The 16,924-nt window shown below is 34.3% G+C and overlaps 2 protein-coding genes across 2 annotated transcripts; both read right to left on the bottom strand.

Annotated features, from left to right (window-relative positions):
* Positions 1–428: 428 nt before the first annotated feature.
* LOC114184012 (flavin mononucleotide hydrolase 1, chloroplatic) lies at positions 429–3,555 on the bottom strand. Its single transcript, XM_028071237.1, has 6 exons — positions 3,162–3,555; positions 2,395–2,446; positions 1,346–1,460; positions 1,200–1,270; positions 970–1,057; positions 429–673 (listed from the first exon to the last, which is right to left on the bottom strand). Exons 1-6 carry the CDS (start codon positions 3,471–3,473, stop codon positions 553–555), a joined length of 759 nt encoding a protein of 252 aa, XP_027927038.1. The 5' UTR covers positions 3,474–3,555; the 3' UTR covers positions 429–552.
* Positions 3,556–4,514: 959 nt separating this feature from the next.
* LOC114185072 (probable inactive serine/threonine-protein kinase scy1) lies at positions 4,515–16,601 on the bottom strand. Its single transcript, XM_028072571.1, has 21 exons — positions 16,198–16,601; positions 15,889–15,987; positions 15,636–15,787; positions 15,446–15,518; positions 15,252–15,374; positions 14,852–14,960; positions 13,157–13,236; positions 12,933–13,014; positions 9,810–9,949; positions 9,609–9,719; positions 9,364–9,480; positions 9,183–9,272; positions 8,470–8,523; positions 7,999–8,073; positions 7,819–7,894; positions 7,629–7,728; positions 7,212–7,281; positions 6,786–6,859; positions 6,446–6,552; positions 5,518–5,769; positions 4,515–5,152 (listed from the first exon to the last, which is right to left on the bottom strand). The coding sequence occupies exons 1-21, from the start codon at positions 16,321–16,323 to the stop codon at positions 4,881–4,883; spliced, it is 2,382 nt and encodes a 793-aa protein (XP_027928372.1). The 5' UTR covers positions 16,324–16,601; the 3' UTR covers positions 4,515–4,880.
* Positions 16,602–16,924: the final 323 nt, after the last annotated feature.

The following is a 16,924-nucleotide window of genomic DNA, read 5'->3' as shown; positions in this document are numbered from 1 at the left end:
CAAATTATAATTATGATTGTATACATTTTTTTTATCGGTATAATTTCTAATATTTTATATTAATATGATATATTTGAATGGCAGGATAACAATCGTAAAGTTTGGAAGTAGAACATAATTTAAGTTGTATGGATATTGTTTATAAGGAAGAAAGAGCCTCCAATTATTATCAAGACAAACATTATAGAAGGAATTGATCTTTATGAAAACTGAGAAATATTTAATGATCCCTTATAATGTTTATAAAGAGGGATGCTTTTGTCGGAATATGTGATTTTATCTACAACATGTCACAAATTTGAGAGTCCTATAAATACTACACATACTTTCTGCTTTGAAGTCATTCAATTTGTTCTTATGATGAACAAACACTGTTGAGATTGACAGTGATTTTAGAAAACAAAAACACCGATTCAAAACAATCACACTGAAAAAAAATTGGTAGGAGGTTTGTTATTTATAACTATTTGTTTCCACTTGCATCTAATACGATAAATCTAAAAATTAAATTGTAGTCAAGAAACTGAAAAAGAAAAAAAAAAAAAAAAACTATCATTCTTCATCTGTTGAAATGTCAATTCCCATCAATGACAGTTTTTCACATAGTAAATTGACATTCTTGAAATGTAGACCTCTGATGCCAACTTCAGTTGCAGCCTCCACATTTGTTTGCCTAAGACAAAAATCATAAAAATCATGCATAATTTAAAATAATCACTTCAAGAGTTTTCCGATTAGCCAATTCAAACAAATTCAACTTTGTGAATTTGTCACAGAAGAACAGATCAATTATGGAAGAGTGCACTCTCTTCTTAAGACTCAAATAAAAATGTTTAAATATGGTTTTACTGTGCTTAAAAAAACTATTTTTACTCTCATATTTTAATTACATTTTAAAATGGTCTATCACCAGATAGATACTGTGGTTTGATTTTGATGAGTGATGCAGTGTATAAAGAGAGTGAGAACCTGTCATCTACAAAAATACAATTTGTTGGATCAACATTAAGATGCCTCACAACTTCGTTATAGAATTCAGTATCAGGCTTCCTCTTTCCTGAAACACATAATGAAGCATAGTTTGAATGCATGCTTTAATAACGAACAACAAAGTGAAATATGAAAAAGTAGAATCAAGACTTTGTTTTGTTCCACTAGAATCTAGAAATTACTGAATGAAAAAGATTATGAATGTATACCAAATGTGCATGAACAAAATGTCCAGGATAAATATTTTGATAGTTCTAACTTGTCTTCAATCAACTGGTACCTACAGTACAAAACATTCAGTAATATGCAATGAACACAAAAACACAGATCATAATAGAAAAAGCAAATGCATTACCATATAGGATAGTTTGTAAAAGCATGCATCTCATAGTTGTTTTTCTTTAATGAAAGAAGCAACGGTTCGATGCCTTCTATGTACGAATATCCACTTCTCATACAAGTTTTTAGGCCTGACAGAAAATTAGAAACACATGCAAGTCAATGTTCGCATCCAAAGATTACACCAATCTCTGCTAGAAAGTAAAATCATACAGAACAAGCGAGGCTTACAACAACCATTTATATATTAAGTCACAAAACTAAAAAGTTCAAGAAAACTGGTATGAAATATATTATAAATATTAGCCATAGTGAACAATTTAAGTATCTTGAGTTTTCTATTCTTTGGTTAATATCGAGAACAAAGACTGATGACTCGTTAGAATGGGCGACTTTTAACAGTGATCAAGAATCACACAATATCAAATGATATGAATCAATTTCTTCCTATGTCATGATATTTGAATAATGAATTATGCTATTCTAACATCTATGGTTCATATCGTGAATCATGCTAATCCTAACAACTATGGTTCACGATATGAACCGTACTAATCTGCAGTATTCTTTAAAGCAACCCAATATTGGCTTTGGTAGAACAACCAACAGACAATCAAATCACCATGGAAATTGATGTAAGCACAAAAATGTCTTGTACTGACAATTCACATAAAGATTCTTCTAACTTTCTCAGTCATACTGTCTCTGTAGACTAACTGCTCAGTCACCACCTCACTTTAGGATAAGCATTAACTGTCACAATTTCCCGAAGGACCACAATATTCATTTATAGCAAAGTAACAAAAAAGCCAACACATTCTTCAGTATATATAATACTCAGAGTAGACCACAAGGATGAACCATAGCCAATTGTCAACTCCTCTGTATCAGCTTGATCTTTAACTAAAAGTTCAAAATATGCCAGTTCTAATTTTCAAAGAAAAGAGAGAAACAGGGATTTTTAATGTATTAAAATGACACAGAAATATACAGTATATAACGTTATGTCTGCTTAATTGAAACATGATTAAGGTCTATTAGCAACAAAATCTCAGACCAACCCACCTTCTAGATCAAAATCCCTTCCATCCTTAAAAAATTTTCTTGCCAGCTCCATCTGGAAGATAATGACATAGATTGATAAGAAAATTGTTGTTGAAAGTAGACACTGTCAAACCATTCTAGGAATAAATTCTAGTAAATTAGAAATTAACGAAGTGCAGTACAAGCAGTGTGGTCGGTTGGAAGAAAACGGAAAAAAGTGTTAAGAGTTTTTGCAGATAGAAACATACTCCCGAATACACTCTTTGAACATACTCTCTACTCAGACTGATATTTATTGCATGACTCCAGCTTGTTTTGATCTCAAGTCTAATTTAACGAATCCCTTCTGATTTTATAGTTTAATATAAAATTTAAGCATTAAATGTGTGTTAGAGTGTGTATTGCAAACCCCTTTGTCTGCCTTTCTCTTGAACCAGAAGGGAACCTCAACTTCCCTGGTCCCTCTCCATTGAAATCCTTGGCATCCCTTTCCCTCCCTCGAATCATATATCATATATGATATACTGTACAATTAGAAGATTCAAAATGACCATTTACCCAGACATGGCTACATATGTTGAGGAGAAGATAAGCACATACGACGCATGAAAAAAACGTACACATGACAGAAAGCTTTGTAAACCCATCAAACACCCCTTGTGCAATTCAACTAAAAATCCAAATCCCAATTCAATTTCTATCAAAAGCTTAGACCTTTACATATAACAAGAAGCAGGGTCCATAGTCCATACTTTGCAGCAATGAATTATCAGAGTTGGGTTTTTTACCTCATCAATGAGACCCTTTTCAAACTCAATCCAAGCAGTGGGGTGCTTGATATCTATGAGCTCCTTTAAAGACATTCCGAAGAAGGCAGGGACATCTTGGTAGAAAGGGTCACGAACAAGGGTGTCCATGATATCAAATAGCAGAACAGGAAGCTTCCTTTCATTGGTATTATTGGTCAATGCCATGGTAGTGATTGAATGTGACGATGAAGGTTTCAATCTGAATTTGAGACACAAACGTCTGGTGGGTCTTGTTTGGAATAAACAACAGATAGAGAATGAGGGTACTCCAATTCCTCCCATCAACACCATTTTTGTATCACTCTGTAACTCGTTGCATTTTGCTTTCACTTCTTTTCTTCTCTTCAGTATTCTCTCTGCTCTTCTTGGCCATAAATAGTCACAAACTATTTCAATATTTTATTAAAATTTAATGTCTTCATGTTATGACCAGCATAAAATCAATTATACAGCTTTTAAATAGTTATGAACGATATATTTATTATAGGGCTAATTGTCTCTCAGTAAAATTTGGAATTGGTCTTTTTTCGAAATTTTTGATTAATTTAGTTCTTTAGTTTTTAGAAATATATGGATTTAGTCCTTTTAACCATATTTTGTTAAGTTTATCTAACGTTTCAAGCATATTTCATGATAGTATTTGAATTGTTTGACCCATTTTCGTTTAAATGCTAACTCAAATATTATTATAAAATGCATTTAAAATTTTAAATAAACTAAATAAAATTTGATTAAAAGGACTAAATCCACACATTTCTAAAGATGAAGGACTAAATTGATTAAAAATTTCGATAAATGACTAATTTCAAATTTCACAACTTAAGAGATCAAAAACACATTTAACCCTTTATTATATGCAAAGATGTGATGTCTTGTAAGAAGCATGATTTATTGAAATTGTTTTTGTTATTTATATATAATAATTTTTTCATTTTACTAATTCATTTCGACGTGTTTTAATAATTTCTTTTTTGTTTTCCAAAGAAAAAATGTTTGAGTTGTTTGTCCGGGTAAGATGTGATGTGCAAGATGGGTAGTGGTGATTAATAAATGCATTTTCTATTAGTTTTATTTTCTAGGTAAAATGATTGGTTGTAGTTTTATTTGCATTCTTTTTGTCTTATTCTTTTTCGCATCGCATATTTGCCACCTTTTTTTCACAAAATATGTTTTGGAAACTAATTTTGTATTTTAGAGTAATTTATGCATTATACCTTGCGTGCATCTAATTTTTATTTACTTTTGTAGCAAGTCACGTATTAAAGAGAGATGATACCTTGCGTGCATGAAAAGTGAACAAAATTTGAACCGAAAATAACAAGTTTTAGTACATCCAGTAGCAAAAAACTGTCCTACATATTATCAAACTAATTACATTACATTACATCAAATTGTTCATCAAATAAAAAAGTAAAAACACCCCAAAATATGTAGCAAATATAACACAGCCTTGTTGCCTTACAACAACTCAGAAGATGCTGCCCCAAGGATTCCCCTTCATGTAAAATTATTGGCATGCAAAAGAATAGTATACAAATCAATTTCGTCAATAAAATCACAAATGTAATTAATATATCATAGAGACGGATTCTTGTATTTTAACGCGATCAGTGCCACTAAAAGGAGAGGGCAACAACAACTAGCACTAAGATTAACTCTTTCACGGTTCCTTTTGTTCCTTGGCATTGGCAATTTGTATTACATGCCTGATGATGTTCGGTTTATCCGCTGAGCACCTAATTTTGGAGCAGCAGGTTTGGCGACCCTACCTCTGCCAGTGGATAACGGCTTCGCCTTGGTAGTGGGTGCTGGAGCAGCAATGGCAGCCCAGGGATCATCATCATCAGTTTGAGCTGTTTTCAAATTTAAAGGTCTCGCAGTTTTTGGAGCAGGAGCTGCTATAGATCCCCACAAATCATCATCCTCATCCTTGTTCAATTTTGGTGTACTTTTTGACGGCAAATTTGAGGCTATAATTTAAAAAAATAAATAAAGTAATTAATACAGGAAAAGGAATAACTCAAGGATTTCCTGGAAATTGTCAAAACATTCAGAGCAGATTGCAAACTTGCATAAGGAATTCATACATCAATCACTTCATAGATCTTGTCATTATTTATAACATAAAAGACGCAACAGTTTGTCAACTCGTGGTTCTTGTCATATAATCAAGCATAAAACATTCAACGACAGAGTTTTCCAAATTATCCTTTACTGGTTTGGCACAACCGTATATGATAACTTTCAATTAGACACTGAAAATTACTATTAGTTACCAACAACTTGCAATCATGGAAACTCATACCAAAATACTGACAGAGAAATGAAAAAATACCTTGTTTTTTCTGTGAAATAGGTTGAGAAACAGGCCGCCTTTGTGCTGCTTGAATGTTTGAAAGAGCTGGAGCTGGTTTTGTCTCTTCAAGTGGTTCCAGTTCATCCCACCCATCCCTGTCACTTTCATGATCTTCTTGAATTCCATTTTCAAGTTCTCCCCAGCCATCCGTTGATGTAGGAGATGTAGGGACAGGGTGTTCAGACAAATCTGTTGCGGAGCTTACACGAGCAGGTGCTGTCGTCTCAATGCCTGAATTACCCCAAAAAAATAAATGAAATAAACATGGGTAAATGTCGTAAAAACGTACTCATGGAAGGATGCTACCACAATTAAGCAAAATGAATTAAGGCATCTTCAACAGGTAAGATGTAGATGCAGAATAGATAGCTTTGTATCTTCCCCATTGTTTTCCATGTTTGTTCCTTTCTTTTTCTTTGTTCATCAGTTAGAATAGAATAAAATCACATAAATACCAAATCATTTCAACTAGCTATAGTCAGGTGATTCAGGAAAGATCAATCCTCCAAAAGAAAAAAACATGACATTGATTTAGTCAACCAAACAAGAAATGGGACAAAATCGCGTGTTTGACGGTAAACACTGATCATTCATCGTTTGACTCAGGAACTGATTGATATCATTTTCCAGTGATAAAGGAGCTAAACTTATGTTACTCTCAATTGAGGACTAAATTAATATCAATTTTCTTTGGAGGACCAATTCTGTCACTTTCTATGTCAAATAGAGTAAGTTAAACTAAATTTTCTTTGGACGACCAAAATGATGTCTCTTGTATTTTAAGGGTTTACATTTCCTGCAAGCTCTTTGTTAATGAAACTAGAGAAATTGAAAGATTGACAGATTCCACAGTGCTAATTTCATTGTTTCCAACATTCTCTAGCATTTCAGTTAGCATTAGCCATACCTGTGGTACCATTAGAAGCTGTTGAAGTGACTGCAGTCGAACTTGCAGAAGCAACGGGAACATGATCAGAAGGTTTACCCTTCAAGGTCAAAGAGCTCATAGCCCATCTGAAAGGTGACAAGGGTTATACCAGTAACAAATTCCTAACGAAAATGTATATATTGGGGGAGGGAACCAATAATAACAATTGTGAGCTATTTTAGAATGAAAAATTAGATAATCTACACATACTAAGTATTAACACAATGAAATCTAAAATCATAAGTCGATATTAACAATCTATTCCTCTCCATTTCTTAACATTTGAACTTTCAATCACGTAAAGTTTGAACTGACTTACCCAAGCAAACTAGCATTTCCTGGAACAGATGAGCTTCCCACACTTGCAGCACCAGTGGTATCTGATGCATTTGTCTTTTAACAGAAAACATAACATCAGCATCACATTAGATGATCATCTTTAAAGACATTATTAGTTAATATAATGGTGATTTCTCAAAAATACAGTTTCCTTCCAATAGATTTTTTTTATTTAATTACAAAAATTAACAAAGGATATTAGTAGTGGGAGAAAACTATATTATCAGATGTGAAGTGCAAAAGATAGACATATGTTGATAGAAAATAGAAATCACACACACGCACAAACATATAAATTCAGCCTGCACACCTAATTTCTTCAATAAAAGAATAACATTATACCCTGGCCGATTTGGGAACCATGATAAGCATCAGAACAACAGCCAAGAACAATTTCGGAGTATACCTTTTCATAATGTTGCTTGGCTATCTGCAAAAACTGATCAACTGCTTGAAACGCCTTAGTTCTAACATCACTGTTTAAACCATGAAAAAAACATGGTGCAATCAATGTCTCAAAAATGACCAAATAATCAACAATACAATAGTAAAAATGATCTCTATAGAATCTAAACACAAGAACCAACAAACAAAACATCGCATCTCAGCACAAATATAAATACAAATACAAAAGAAGATACAGAGTATATCAATATATAATTTAGGGAAAAAGGCATTTCAGCAGCAATGAATTACTATACCAAAATGATGAATCAGCCAACTAAAAGACCTAATTATTTGGATGAATTAAGTCACTGGAATATTCATCTTTTTCACATGGTGAAGGGGATAGAAGAAATACAAGCTTATACTGAGATATAACCTGTCAGGATCAATTGTGAGCACAACAACATTAGGAAGAATCCGGGTTGCAACTTCAGTGATGTCATAGTAGGAACTGGTGGCACACAAAGCCATAATACCTGAATAATAATAACTTAAAATTATGTAAAAAGAATGTTGGAAAAGTGTAACAATGAACAAGAGTTATAGATAGTGTATGATTCTGATACCTGCTCCTCTAGCAGGTGCGAAAGTATCACGCAGTGCACGAACTGTAAATGCATTGATCAGAACTCTTTTTCTTGTCTGACAAAATAGCATCAAAGTTAACTCACCGAAGAAAAATATGCTATAACATTATAAAATAAAACAGCAAACTGATTGAATTTCAGATAGCATTTGGAACATACTCCTTCGTTTAAGTAACTTCCAATATTGCCTAGTAATATGGTAGTATTTGTTCTAATTGCTGGTTCTTCATCAACCTACAAAAAAAATGCAGATGTTATACATTTTTAGAAATGAAAAACCACGAAGAAATGAACATAAAGAAGCAAATAAAAGAAATAAAATTGTAAACTTTCCCCTAAATATAATGCTTTTGTTCCAATCAAAATTGGTAGTCAGGTTATCAGTAAATTCTGAGAGATAAGAGATGGGAAACACGTATGCTTCAAAAAAGGAGCTGTGTTAATCAATATATTATAAAATTCTAATGGGACACTTCACTTTTTTCCGTCAGCATATTGGTCTCACGTGTTCAAGATTATTAAAAACAGTAAAAACAATTTAAAAACAAAAACTTTCTCGATTCATCACTTTCAGTTACAAACAAGCAGTTTGACTTTTAATTCATTATACAGAGCTTGTTTAGGCAGTACCTGCAACTTTGACAAATACTTCAATAATGACCCTGAGATGGTCCTTTGAGACAGCTGCAATTATGAAACAAACCACATTTTAAAGAACAATTGTCCACAGAAATTTCACCAAATAAATAAACGATAATATTTGGGGAGGAGGGAAAACTAATAAAGAAAAGAAACAGTAAAGACACAGGCTGCAAGCTCTAAAGTACATGATATTTTAAGGGTTGATCAGACTTTAATGACTATTCAATCTTACAAATATAAATATCAATCTAAAGCAAACTAAGCATCCCATTGAAGTGCATTAAATATCATTTAAACCTCACTTTACAAATCAGTTTTGTTAGGTACAGTTAGGCTTAAAACACACTTTCTAAGATAAATCAATCTTACAATTACCATATCTGAGCCTCTTCAAAAACATTTATTAACAAAGTATATTAAAGAGATGGTAAAATAGACCATAGTGGAATAAAATATCTGTGCTATTTTCCAAGCTCCGATACAACTAATACCTCTGTTCTATTAGAAAAAGGTAATGGCTATGAACATAGATAATTTAGAAGTGTCATCACTTCCCTCAAACAGATATTTCCTGTGATTGTTGGGTCAAACATGATACACATACACCAATTAGCTATAAATGCTATATGTATGTGGCATTGCACAATAAGACCAGTAGCACTTCTAAATTTTAAAATCAAACCAAGGGAAAACAGGCATACCTTTGGAGCCAGAATTAACATAGACTTTAGAGTCAGTTCCCTGAGAAAAGCAGATGTGTCGGAAAACCCAGTAGCAACATGAGGGTAAACCTAGTCATATGTGTCAATAAGAATTTTAAAATATCCACATTGTGAAAAGGAATTTCCAAGAACACAGGAGGTAGAGAAATTGAGTACACACTTGCTCATCAACAACTTGTGGTGATAAAGACTCTCCATACTGATCAATATGTTGGAGAAGGCCAACTCGAATAGCTCGATCATTGGAGGCAAAGAGTTTAACTATTGTAGGAAGTACCTAGATTTGAATATAGAAATCCAATACAAGAATGGGGTTGAATCCTAATTAAAGAGTGTAAATAAATGTATCCACTGTAAAAAGGGAAAAGGAAATGGTTTACATGAAAGTGTGAAAATATTATTTACCTTTATATTAAACTCCTCAGCTGAAAGCCAGGAACCCATTTTCAACAACGCAGTCAAGGCTGAAGCAGCAGCTGAACCAAATTCAAGGGCAGAAGCTAATAAAGGAAGTAACTGAAAATACAAAACATAAGAATCATAAAAATTGGATACTAAAAGTTTATCCGATTATAGTTTACTATCAGAAATTCAACTGAAATATACCTTCTTCAACACTATCTGGCGAGGAAGTTGCTCAGCTAAATTTGGAAGCTTGCGGAAAAAGGTGTCTCTCTCCACACTATCTTTCAAACTGAGAATTTCCATGAAATGTATTGTGTCTACCAGCTTATTTTGAAAATATTCTGCATATCCATTATTGAAAAACCCAAACTACATAAAATATAGGATTTTTCATAAAATCATATCATGAGCCCAAGTTATGGCAATATCAAAACAAGAAAGGCAACCGTTTAGATAGAATGAGTTATACAGATTACTAAAGCAAATTTTCTTTCTTGTTTACAGGTGATCTGGACAAAATAAAATTATTTTACATTTAGATATGCTAAATCTCCATTAAATAACTGCAATACACAGTACCGTGACAAAGTGAATCCCTCTTCCCTCCCTTTCCTAGCACAATCAATCCTCTTCACAAGAAACTAAAACAACAGAAGATTTATCCCACTAGGTGAAGTCGGCTACATGGATTGAATGACATCATTTCGGTTGATGACCAAATTACTAGGGATTTTATTCAACATGAGATCATAATTTTCGCGCAAGTACTTCTTGGTCTCTTTATACCCCATTTCAATAGAGGTGGCAAAACGGGTCTGCCCAATCTGTTGTGGCCCGATGAAAACAGGTTAGGCCGGGCCGGGGTAGGCAACAATAGTTATACGGGTTGAAATTTATAACCCGTCCCATCAGAGCGGACTGGTAGGTTAACGGGCTGGTCCACCATTTTCCAATTTTTCAATTTTTCAATTTAATAAAAAAAATTGTTTCTTTTTTTCAGTTTTGGGCCTATTTATTTGCTTGCTTTTGTGGACAATAAAAGTATCTCAAAACCCACCTGACAACCCCCCCAGGTCATACACCAGTACAATGACAAAGAAATAGGAAAAATATCTCTTACAATAACAATAGTTTTCAAAGCAACCACCGCCATTCACCCTTTCCTCGGTAAAATCAAGCATTTGATAACCGAGAACATTGTAGTTACCACTTGCATATTCTTTTCCATATCACAAGTGCACTGTAAGAAAGAGATAAAAAGATAGGTTCTTTGGGCACAATGAAGAAGCCACATGTTGTGTGCATTCCATAGCAAGAGTCACATAAATCCAATACTAAAACTAACAAAACTCCTTCATTTCAAAAGCTTTCACATCACCTTTGTTAAGATTGAGTATAACCACAAATGCCTTCTCAAATCTAGAGGGACTCCTTCCTTTATTGATTATCTTCATTTCAGTTTGAAATTGTCCTTAATGGCCTACCCGAGCTTGATGTGGATGCCACACAGGATTTCCTTCCCTTTGTGACTCCACTAGAAGAACTTGACAGTGACAATATTGAAGGGAAGGAGAAGGATGTAGAGTGGAGCAATGGCGATGCACACGTGTGACTCCAGTAGAAGAACTTGATGGTGATAATATCGGAAGGAAGGAGAAGGATGTAGAGTGGACCAATGGCGATGCACATGGAATGGAACCTTAACCCTAATGTTTTTCCCCAATCAACTAAGTATGAGAAGTGTTAGAAGTTCCACATCGACTAAATATAATTTCATAGTATATAAGTGAAGTGCAACCTCACCTTACAAGCCGATTTCTGGGGTTGAGACCCACTTCTAACATGATATCAGAGCCATTGTTTAAAAAAAGCCTATCATAGCGAGATTTCTTAGACATTTTGTTCCACCCACGATCGGGCTGCTAACGGACCACCCATTAATTTCTAGTCCCACGCACGAGATGTATATACCTTGATGTGAGGGGGTGTGTTGGAAGTCTCACATCAGCTAGAGATAAGGCAATTTCATAGTATATAAGCGAGGTGCAAACCTCACCTTACAAGCCGGTTTTGTGAGGTTGAGTTAGGCTTAAAGCCCACTTCAAACAAGAAGAGAAGAAAGAATAGAAAATGAATATGAAATAAAAGGAGAGAAGACAAAAGGATATGGACGTGCGAGAGTCTAGACATCATCTTTATACATTTGACGGGCTAGTGGGTTGGCCTGTCCCACCCAACTTGTGACCTAGTCGGTTGGTGGGCAGAGCCAATGCGGGTTGACAAGTTCAAAATGCTGACCCGACCATCCTAAATGATGAAGGGTTGTTAGACTGGCTTGCCAGTCTCGGTTCACTTTGCCACCCCTACTTTTCAACTGTCTACTCTCCTATTAGTTCCTTTTCATGGCCTTCTGTGCACATGATCAAATCAACTTAACCAATTCATTCTCATCTTTTCTTCAATTGACCCCGCACACATCCATCTTTACTTTTCATTTTTCTACTAGCACTATTTTATGTTGTTCCATTAAACCCCAATATTCAATACCATAATGTATAGTTGAATCCACAGCAGTACGGATAAAACTTTCCTTTAAGCCTGGTAGGTAACTTGCAATCAAATAACTTAAGTTCTCTTTCTCAATTTTAATAACCTGACTGGTCATAACATTGTCACTTTACCCATCATTTTTTATTCTTCGTTGTTAAATGTAGAAACCCCATGACAGAACGTTTTCCCTCATGTCCACATAAAATTCATTTTTCTCTTCTATCTTGCTTAAATTGCAATTTATATGTTCTATCTTACTCCTACTCAAACAAAATCCCTTCAGTTCCAAAGTTCGTTTCCAAAAGTTTAAAGCTAACTTTTTCCCTTGATTCCTCAATCAAAACTATATTATCCATAGAAAACATGCAATTAGGTATTAACTCCATTCTATCCCTGGTAAGCATATCCAAGACTAGATTAAATAAGAATTAGTTACACATTTTACAACTCAATTATCATCATCCTTTTGCGAATTTTATCACTCAACTCAAATTACTTTTTATGCATTTTACCACCAAATTTTCTATTTCTGAAGATTTTACCACCCTTTTTTGTTTGCATGTTGTATCGTAAAAATGGTAAAGAGATCATTAATTTGTTCTGATGTAAATAACCTTACTAGTACATGTATTCAAGTATGTATAGGATCCGATACAGCTTACAATATAAACCACAGAACACATGAATCCTTCAAAGAAAGAGGCAAAACTACTAGAACGCTAGGTAAACCATTTCTATATATGATTAAGTATAAATACATAAAGGATAACTCACCGCTGTTTTCTATAAGCTTTGATGAGTTTAACCTACGAGAGGGCATGGAACTCAATAGTCGTTGATAATCTGGAAGCAGAGACTGTGAGACAAAAAATAACATAAAAGTGAAAAATGAACTTCTCAAATAAAAACATAAAAGCAACCAGTAAACTAAGATATCCTTTTTAATTACCATATGCAGCCATAAAACCATGAAGGAGAAAAAAAATGAGGCTACTGACCTTGGGAATGGAACCAGTGTTGCGTAACTCCTCTGTCTTGCTCAACCTCAGACCAGAGAATACCTCATAAATTAGGCAGCCTATAAAATTATGATTTTTAAATATGTTAAGACATAGAATGGAAAACAGAAAGTGGAAAAAATTCAGTGAACCTACAATATCAGTCCAAATTTTCATAGTTTAAACTAAAATTACTCATTCTCCCTGAGAAAAGATTGCCAAGTTTCAAGGAAAAAACTGATTTTACATGATTAGACGTCTGCAGACATAAAATACTCATGAAGATCAGGAGAGAAACATTGATACCCATTTTGAGGGCGATACAAATGAATGACCAAGTAGAAATTTTATCATGACCAGGTGTGAGGTTATGAACAAAACATGTGGTACCAAAAACACAGAGTGGGGCAACCAATCATTAAAGTCAGATGATGGAATCCAATTAATGAGATAGCATCTTGTAAGGATAGCATCTCCCAGAAAAGGTGAGGAAGATGATTATGAAGAAGTGTCCAATTAATTTTAATAAGATGTTTGCTTCTGAGTTCAATTTCACCATTTTGTTGAGGAGTATGACGACAAGAAGTTCTACGAAAGATGCCATGAACTGCTAGGATCGGTTAAACAGATATTCACAAGCATTGTTACAACAAAAAGCACATACAGATGTACCAAATTGTGTTTTGATTCCACTTAAAAAATTGAAATATAGAAAAAATCTTCCTATTGATTCTTCATTATTAACCAAATCCAAATTCATCAATAAAGGTAATAGATATTTAAAACTGGAAGGGATAAGGAGAAGGACCCCAACTATCATAGTAAACTAAAGAGAAAAGCGATAAAGCTCATTTATTAAGACTATCAAGAAAAAACCGGAAAATATGTTTTCCAAGCTAACATCACTCACAATTAAAAGTAGACAAATGTTTTAAACTTTTGTGCAATTTTGTCAAGCCAGGACATTCTAATGTGCATTAATAATAGTAAAGATAAACATTGAGCTGAAATTGTGTATTATTTAGACAGCACAAGTGCATTATTTATATTAAGAAAAAGAAAGCAATACAATAAACAGAGGAGATCTGATATCCTCTAATAACAAAGATATGACACAGGAAAAATAATGTTCCTAATAATACGTATTTAATCTAGATATATATAGGATCAGCTCCTTAATTCTATAACTGTTAAATAAATAATGAAAAACCAGCTCTTTCTCTCTTAATTTCCTTTGTTCTAGTCCCACATTTTCCATATTATCTCTTTTCCTAATTCATATTCCTAGATCATATTAAATCAAAATATGTCAAATGACCCTAATAAAGCAGAATATTTTCACATGACCTTGTGTAACCAGTTCCTTCTTGTCTCATTTTTAAATAGTTTCAAATTTTGCAAAACGCCCCCTAGTGTAATTTCACAAACTAGAAAATAATCTTATTAAATATTCTCGGTGGAACTACCTAATTCTAAATGAGAACAAATTGTGAAATATATATTGGGGTCTTGTGATCAATCAACTAGTCTTGGCAGTTGGGAAGAGGAACTGAAACTTAACCATAAGCTAGAAACTAAAGACACAAAAATAACAGAATATTCTTCCTCCTATGTTCTATTCCTCGATTCCACCATATAAACGAATTTGATATCACTATGAATTATTATCTAAAAGAACAGAGAAAAAGAGCATACCCATGCCCCAAGAATCAATGGCCCACGGAGGAGACTTCTTAATTGCATCCCAGTCTGATTTCGCCAACTCCATTGGTTTGTATTGCGATCCAACAAGCCATGCATATTGCTGAACAGAAAATATAATAACTTGTGAGCAGAATATTTGGTCTCCCTATTCCATACCCTTTATTTCTAAATAAAGAAGCCCAGATCAAATCACTACAATGGAGCATCGATAATATCTAATCTGTCATAAATCATATGAGAGTCGTAAAGTTAGAGATGACCAAAATGTGTGAACAGACTTAAGTCTGCAAAAGATTTAGCATGACATGGCCATTTAAGTGTTACGTAAATTCAAATAGCAGTGCCAAAACTAACAAGGAAACAATATATTGCAAACAGAAACAAGTAATACCAGCATTTGACTAGCAGATGTTTCATTGCTCCCATCAAACTCAGATAGAACATCGAAAGCGTGAAGCTTCCAGTCCAAAGTCGGTGTAACAACAACACTAGCCAAACAAACATTACCATGAATCTGCAAACATAAAACTTGTCAATAAATGATTAAAAAAATTAGCCAAAAGAAAGAAACTCATAAATACTCACAAGTTTACAATCATTATTCAAGAAGCTCACAGCTTTAGCTATTTGATGAAGACCCAAAGCATAATATTCATCCCTAAACCAGCAATAACTCTTCACTAAACCAGCAATAACTCTTCACCCAAAAACACTATAGCACTCCACGCATACAATAACTCTTACACTCAAAAAACAACAATAACTCAATTGATACCTTTGTGTACCTTCAAGCCCTAACTCCTTGATTTTCTCAGACAGTGGCATCACAGGTTCAGTCACAATATATATCGTAACCTTCGGCGAACCTGCATCGTAAGTCTCAATCTCAGCGCTGTGAAGAAACGACAATATATTCGGATGCCTAACCTGAAAACCAGCACCACAAAGCCCTGTCAAAACCACGCAATCCACAATTCCAAACCAAAAAAAAAAAAAAACAATAAAAATTCAAAAATTACGAAACTCACAGTTCGAAGACGCTTGACGCCGTTGCGCGCAGCAGCTAAGTGACCGTCCTGAGCATTGGAGCCGGAGAGAGAGAAGACGGAGACAGGAGAACCGTCGTCCTGAAACAGTGGCGTGGCAGTGTTATACAAAGGAATAGCCGAATAACCACACATGAAAACATATTCAGTGTACACCTAATTAAAACTCTTCGTTTCACTCTATCTATCTAGCATCACATCACCGTATAAGCTATCTCTACAGGTGCAAACTAGATTTAGGTGTTCGTCAAACATATATTAGTGAATTGAAAGGGAAATTGCGGAGACTACCTTGGAGGTGCCGCGAGAGTGAGTCCAGGAGCCCCAGGCGGAGGGGAAAGGTTCGGCTATGTTGTATGGGAGATCCTTGAGGCCGGTTCCAGATCCACCAACGACCTCTTTGAGGAATTTGAACATGGTGATCGGAATCGGCAGGAGCGCGCGGTGGCGGTGGCGGAGGAGCGGGAGAGAGCGCTAACCACCGACGGTGAATGGATGGATCTGATCGAGTGTTGCGCTGTCCAGTGGTGCACACGCGAGACCGTTAGCCAAGGTGAAACACACACCTGTTTTGTATTTGTGAAGCAGTGTTCATAAACTCCGATTTTCAGATTAATTGGTCCCTTGAAATTGGGGAATTTACACAAAAAATTACAGGATCTGGATGTAGGGGTCACTGCACTACAGTAAAACAGCAACTCATGCAATACAGGTCTCTCTTGGAGAAGACTTTTTTTTTTCTTTTTCTTTTTTTTTTTTGAAAAAGCAAGATTTTTATTCATCAAATACTAAAGCCTTCTTACATTTACAGCAATTTATAATATTTAATGAAATTATTCTTTTTATATTTCACAATTCTCAAATACCTTTTTTTTTCAGTTGTACCCTTATTTTATTAATATTATTATTATGGTAGTAATTTGTTAGGAGTAAAGAAATGAAGATATTTTATTCTAAATATAGCAGCAATTTTTATTTCATGTGCTCTTCGATTAGATGTATTAACCTTACACATTAG

This window comes from Vigna unguiculata, chromosome 5 (assembly GCF_004118075.2).
Source record: "Vigna unguiculata cultivar IT97K-499-35 chromosome 5, ASM411807v1, whole genome shotgun sequence".
In the NCBI taxonomy this organism is placed as follows: Eukaryota; Viridiplantae; Streptophyta; class Magnoliopsida; order Fabales; family Fabaceae; genus Vigna; species Vigna unguiculata.
This window is presented reverse-complemented; position numbering and strand designations above follow the sequence as displayed.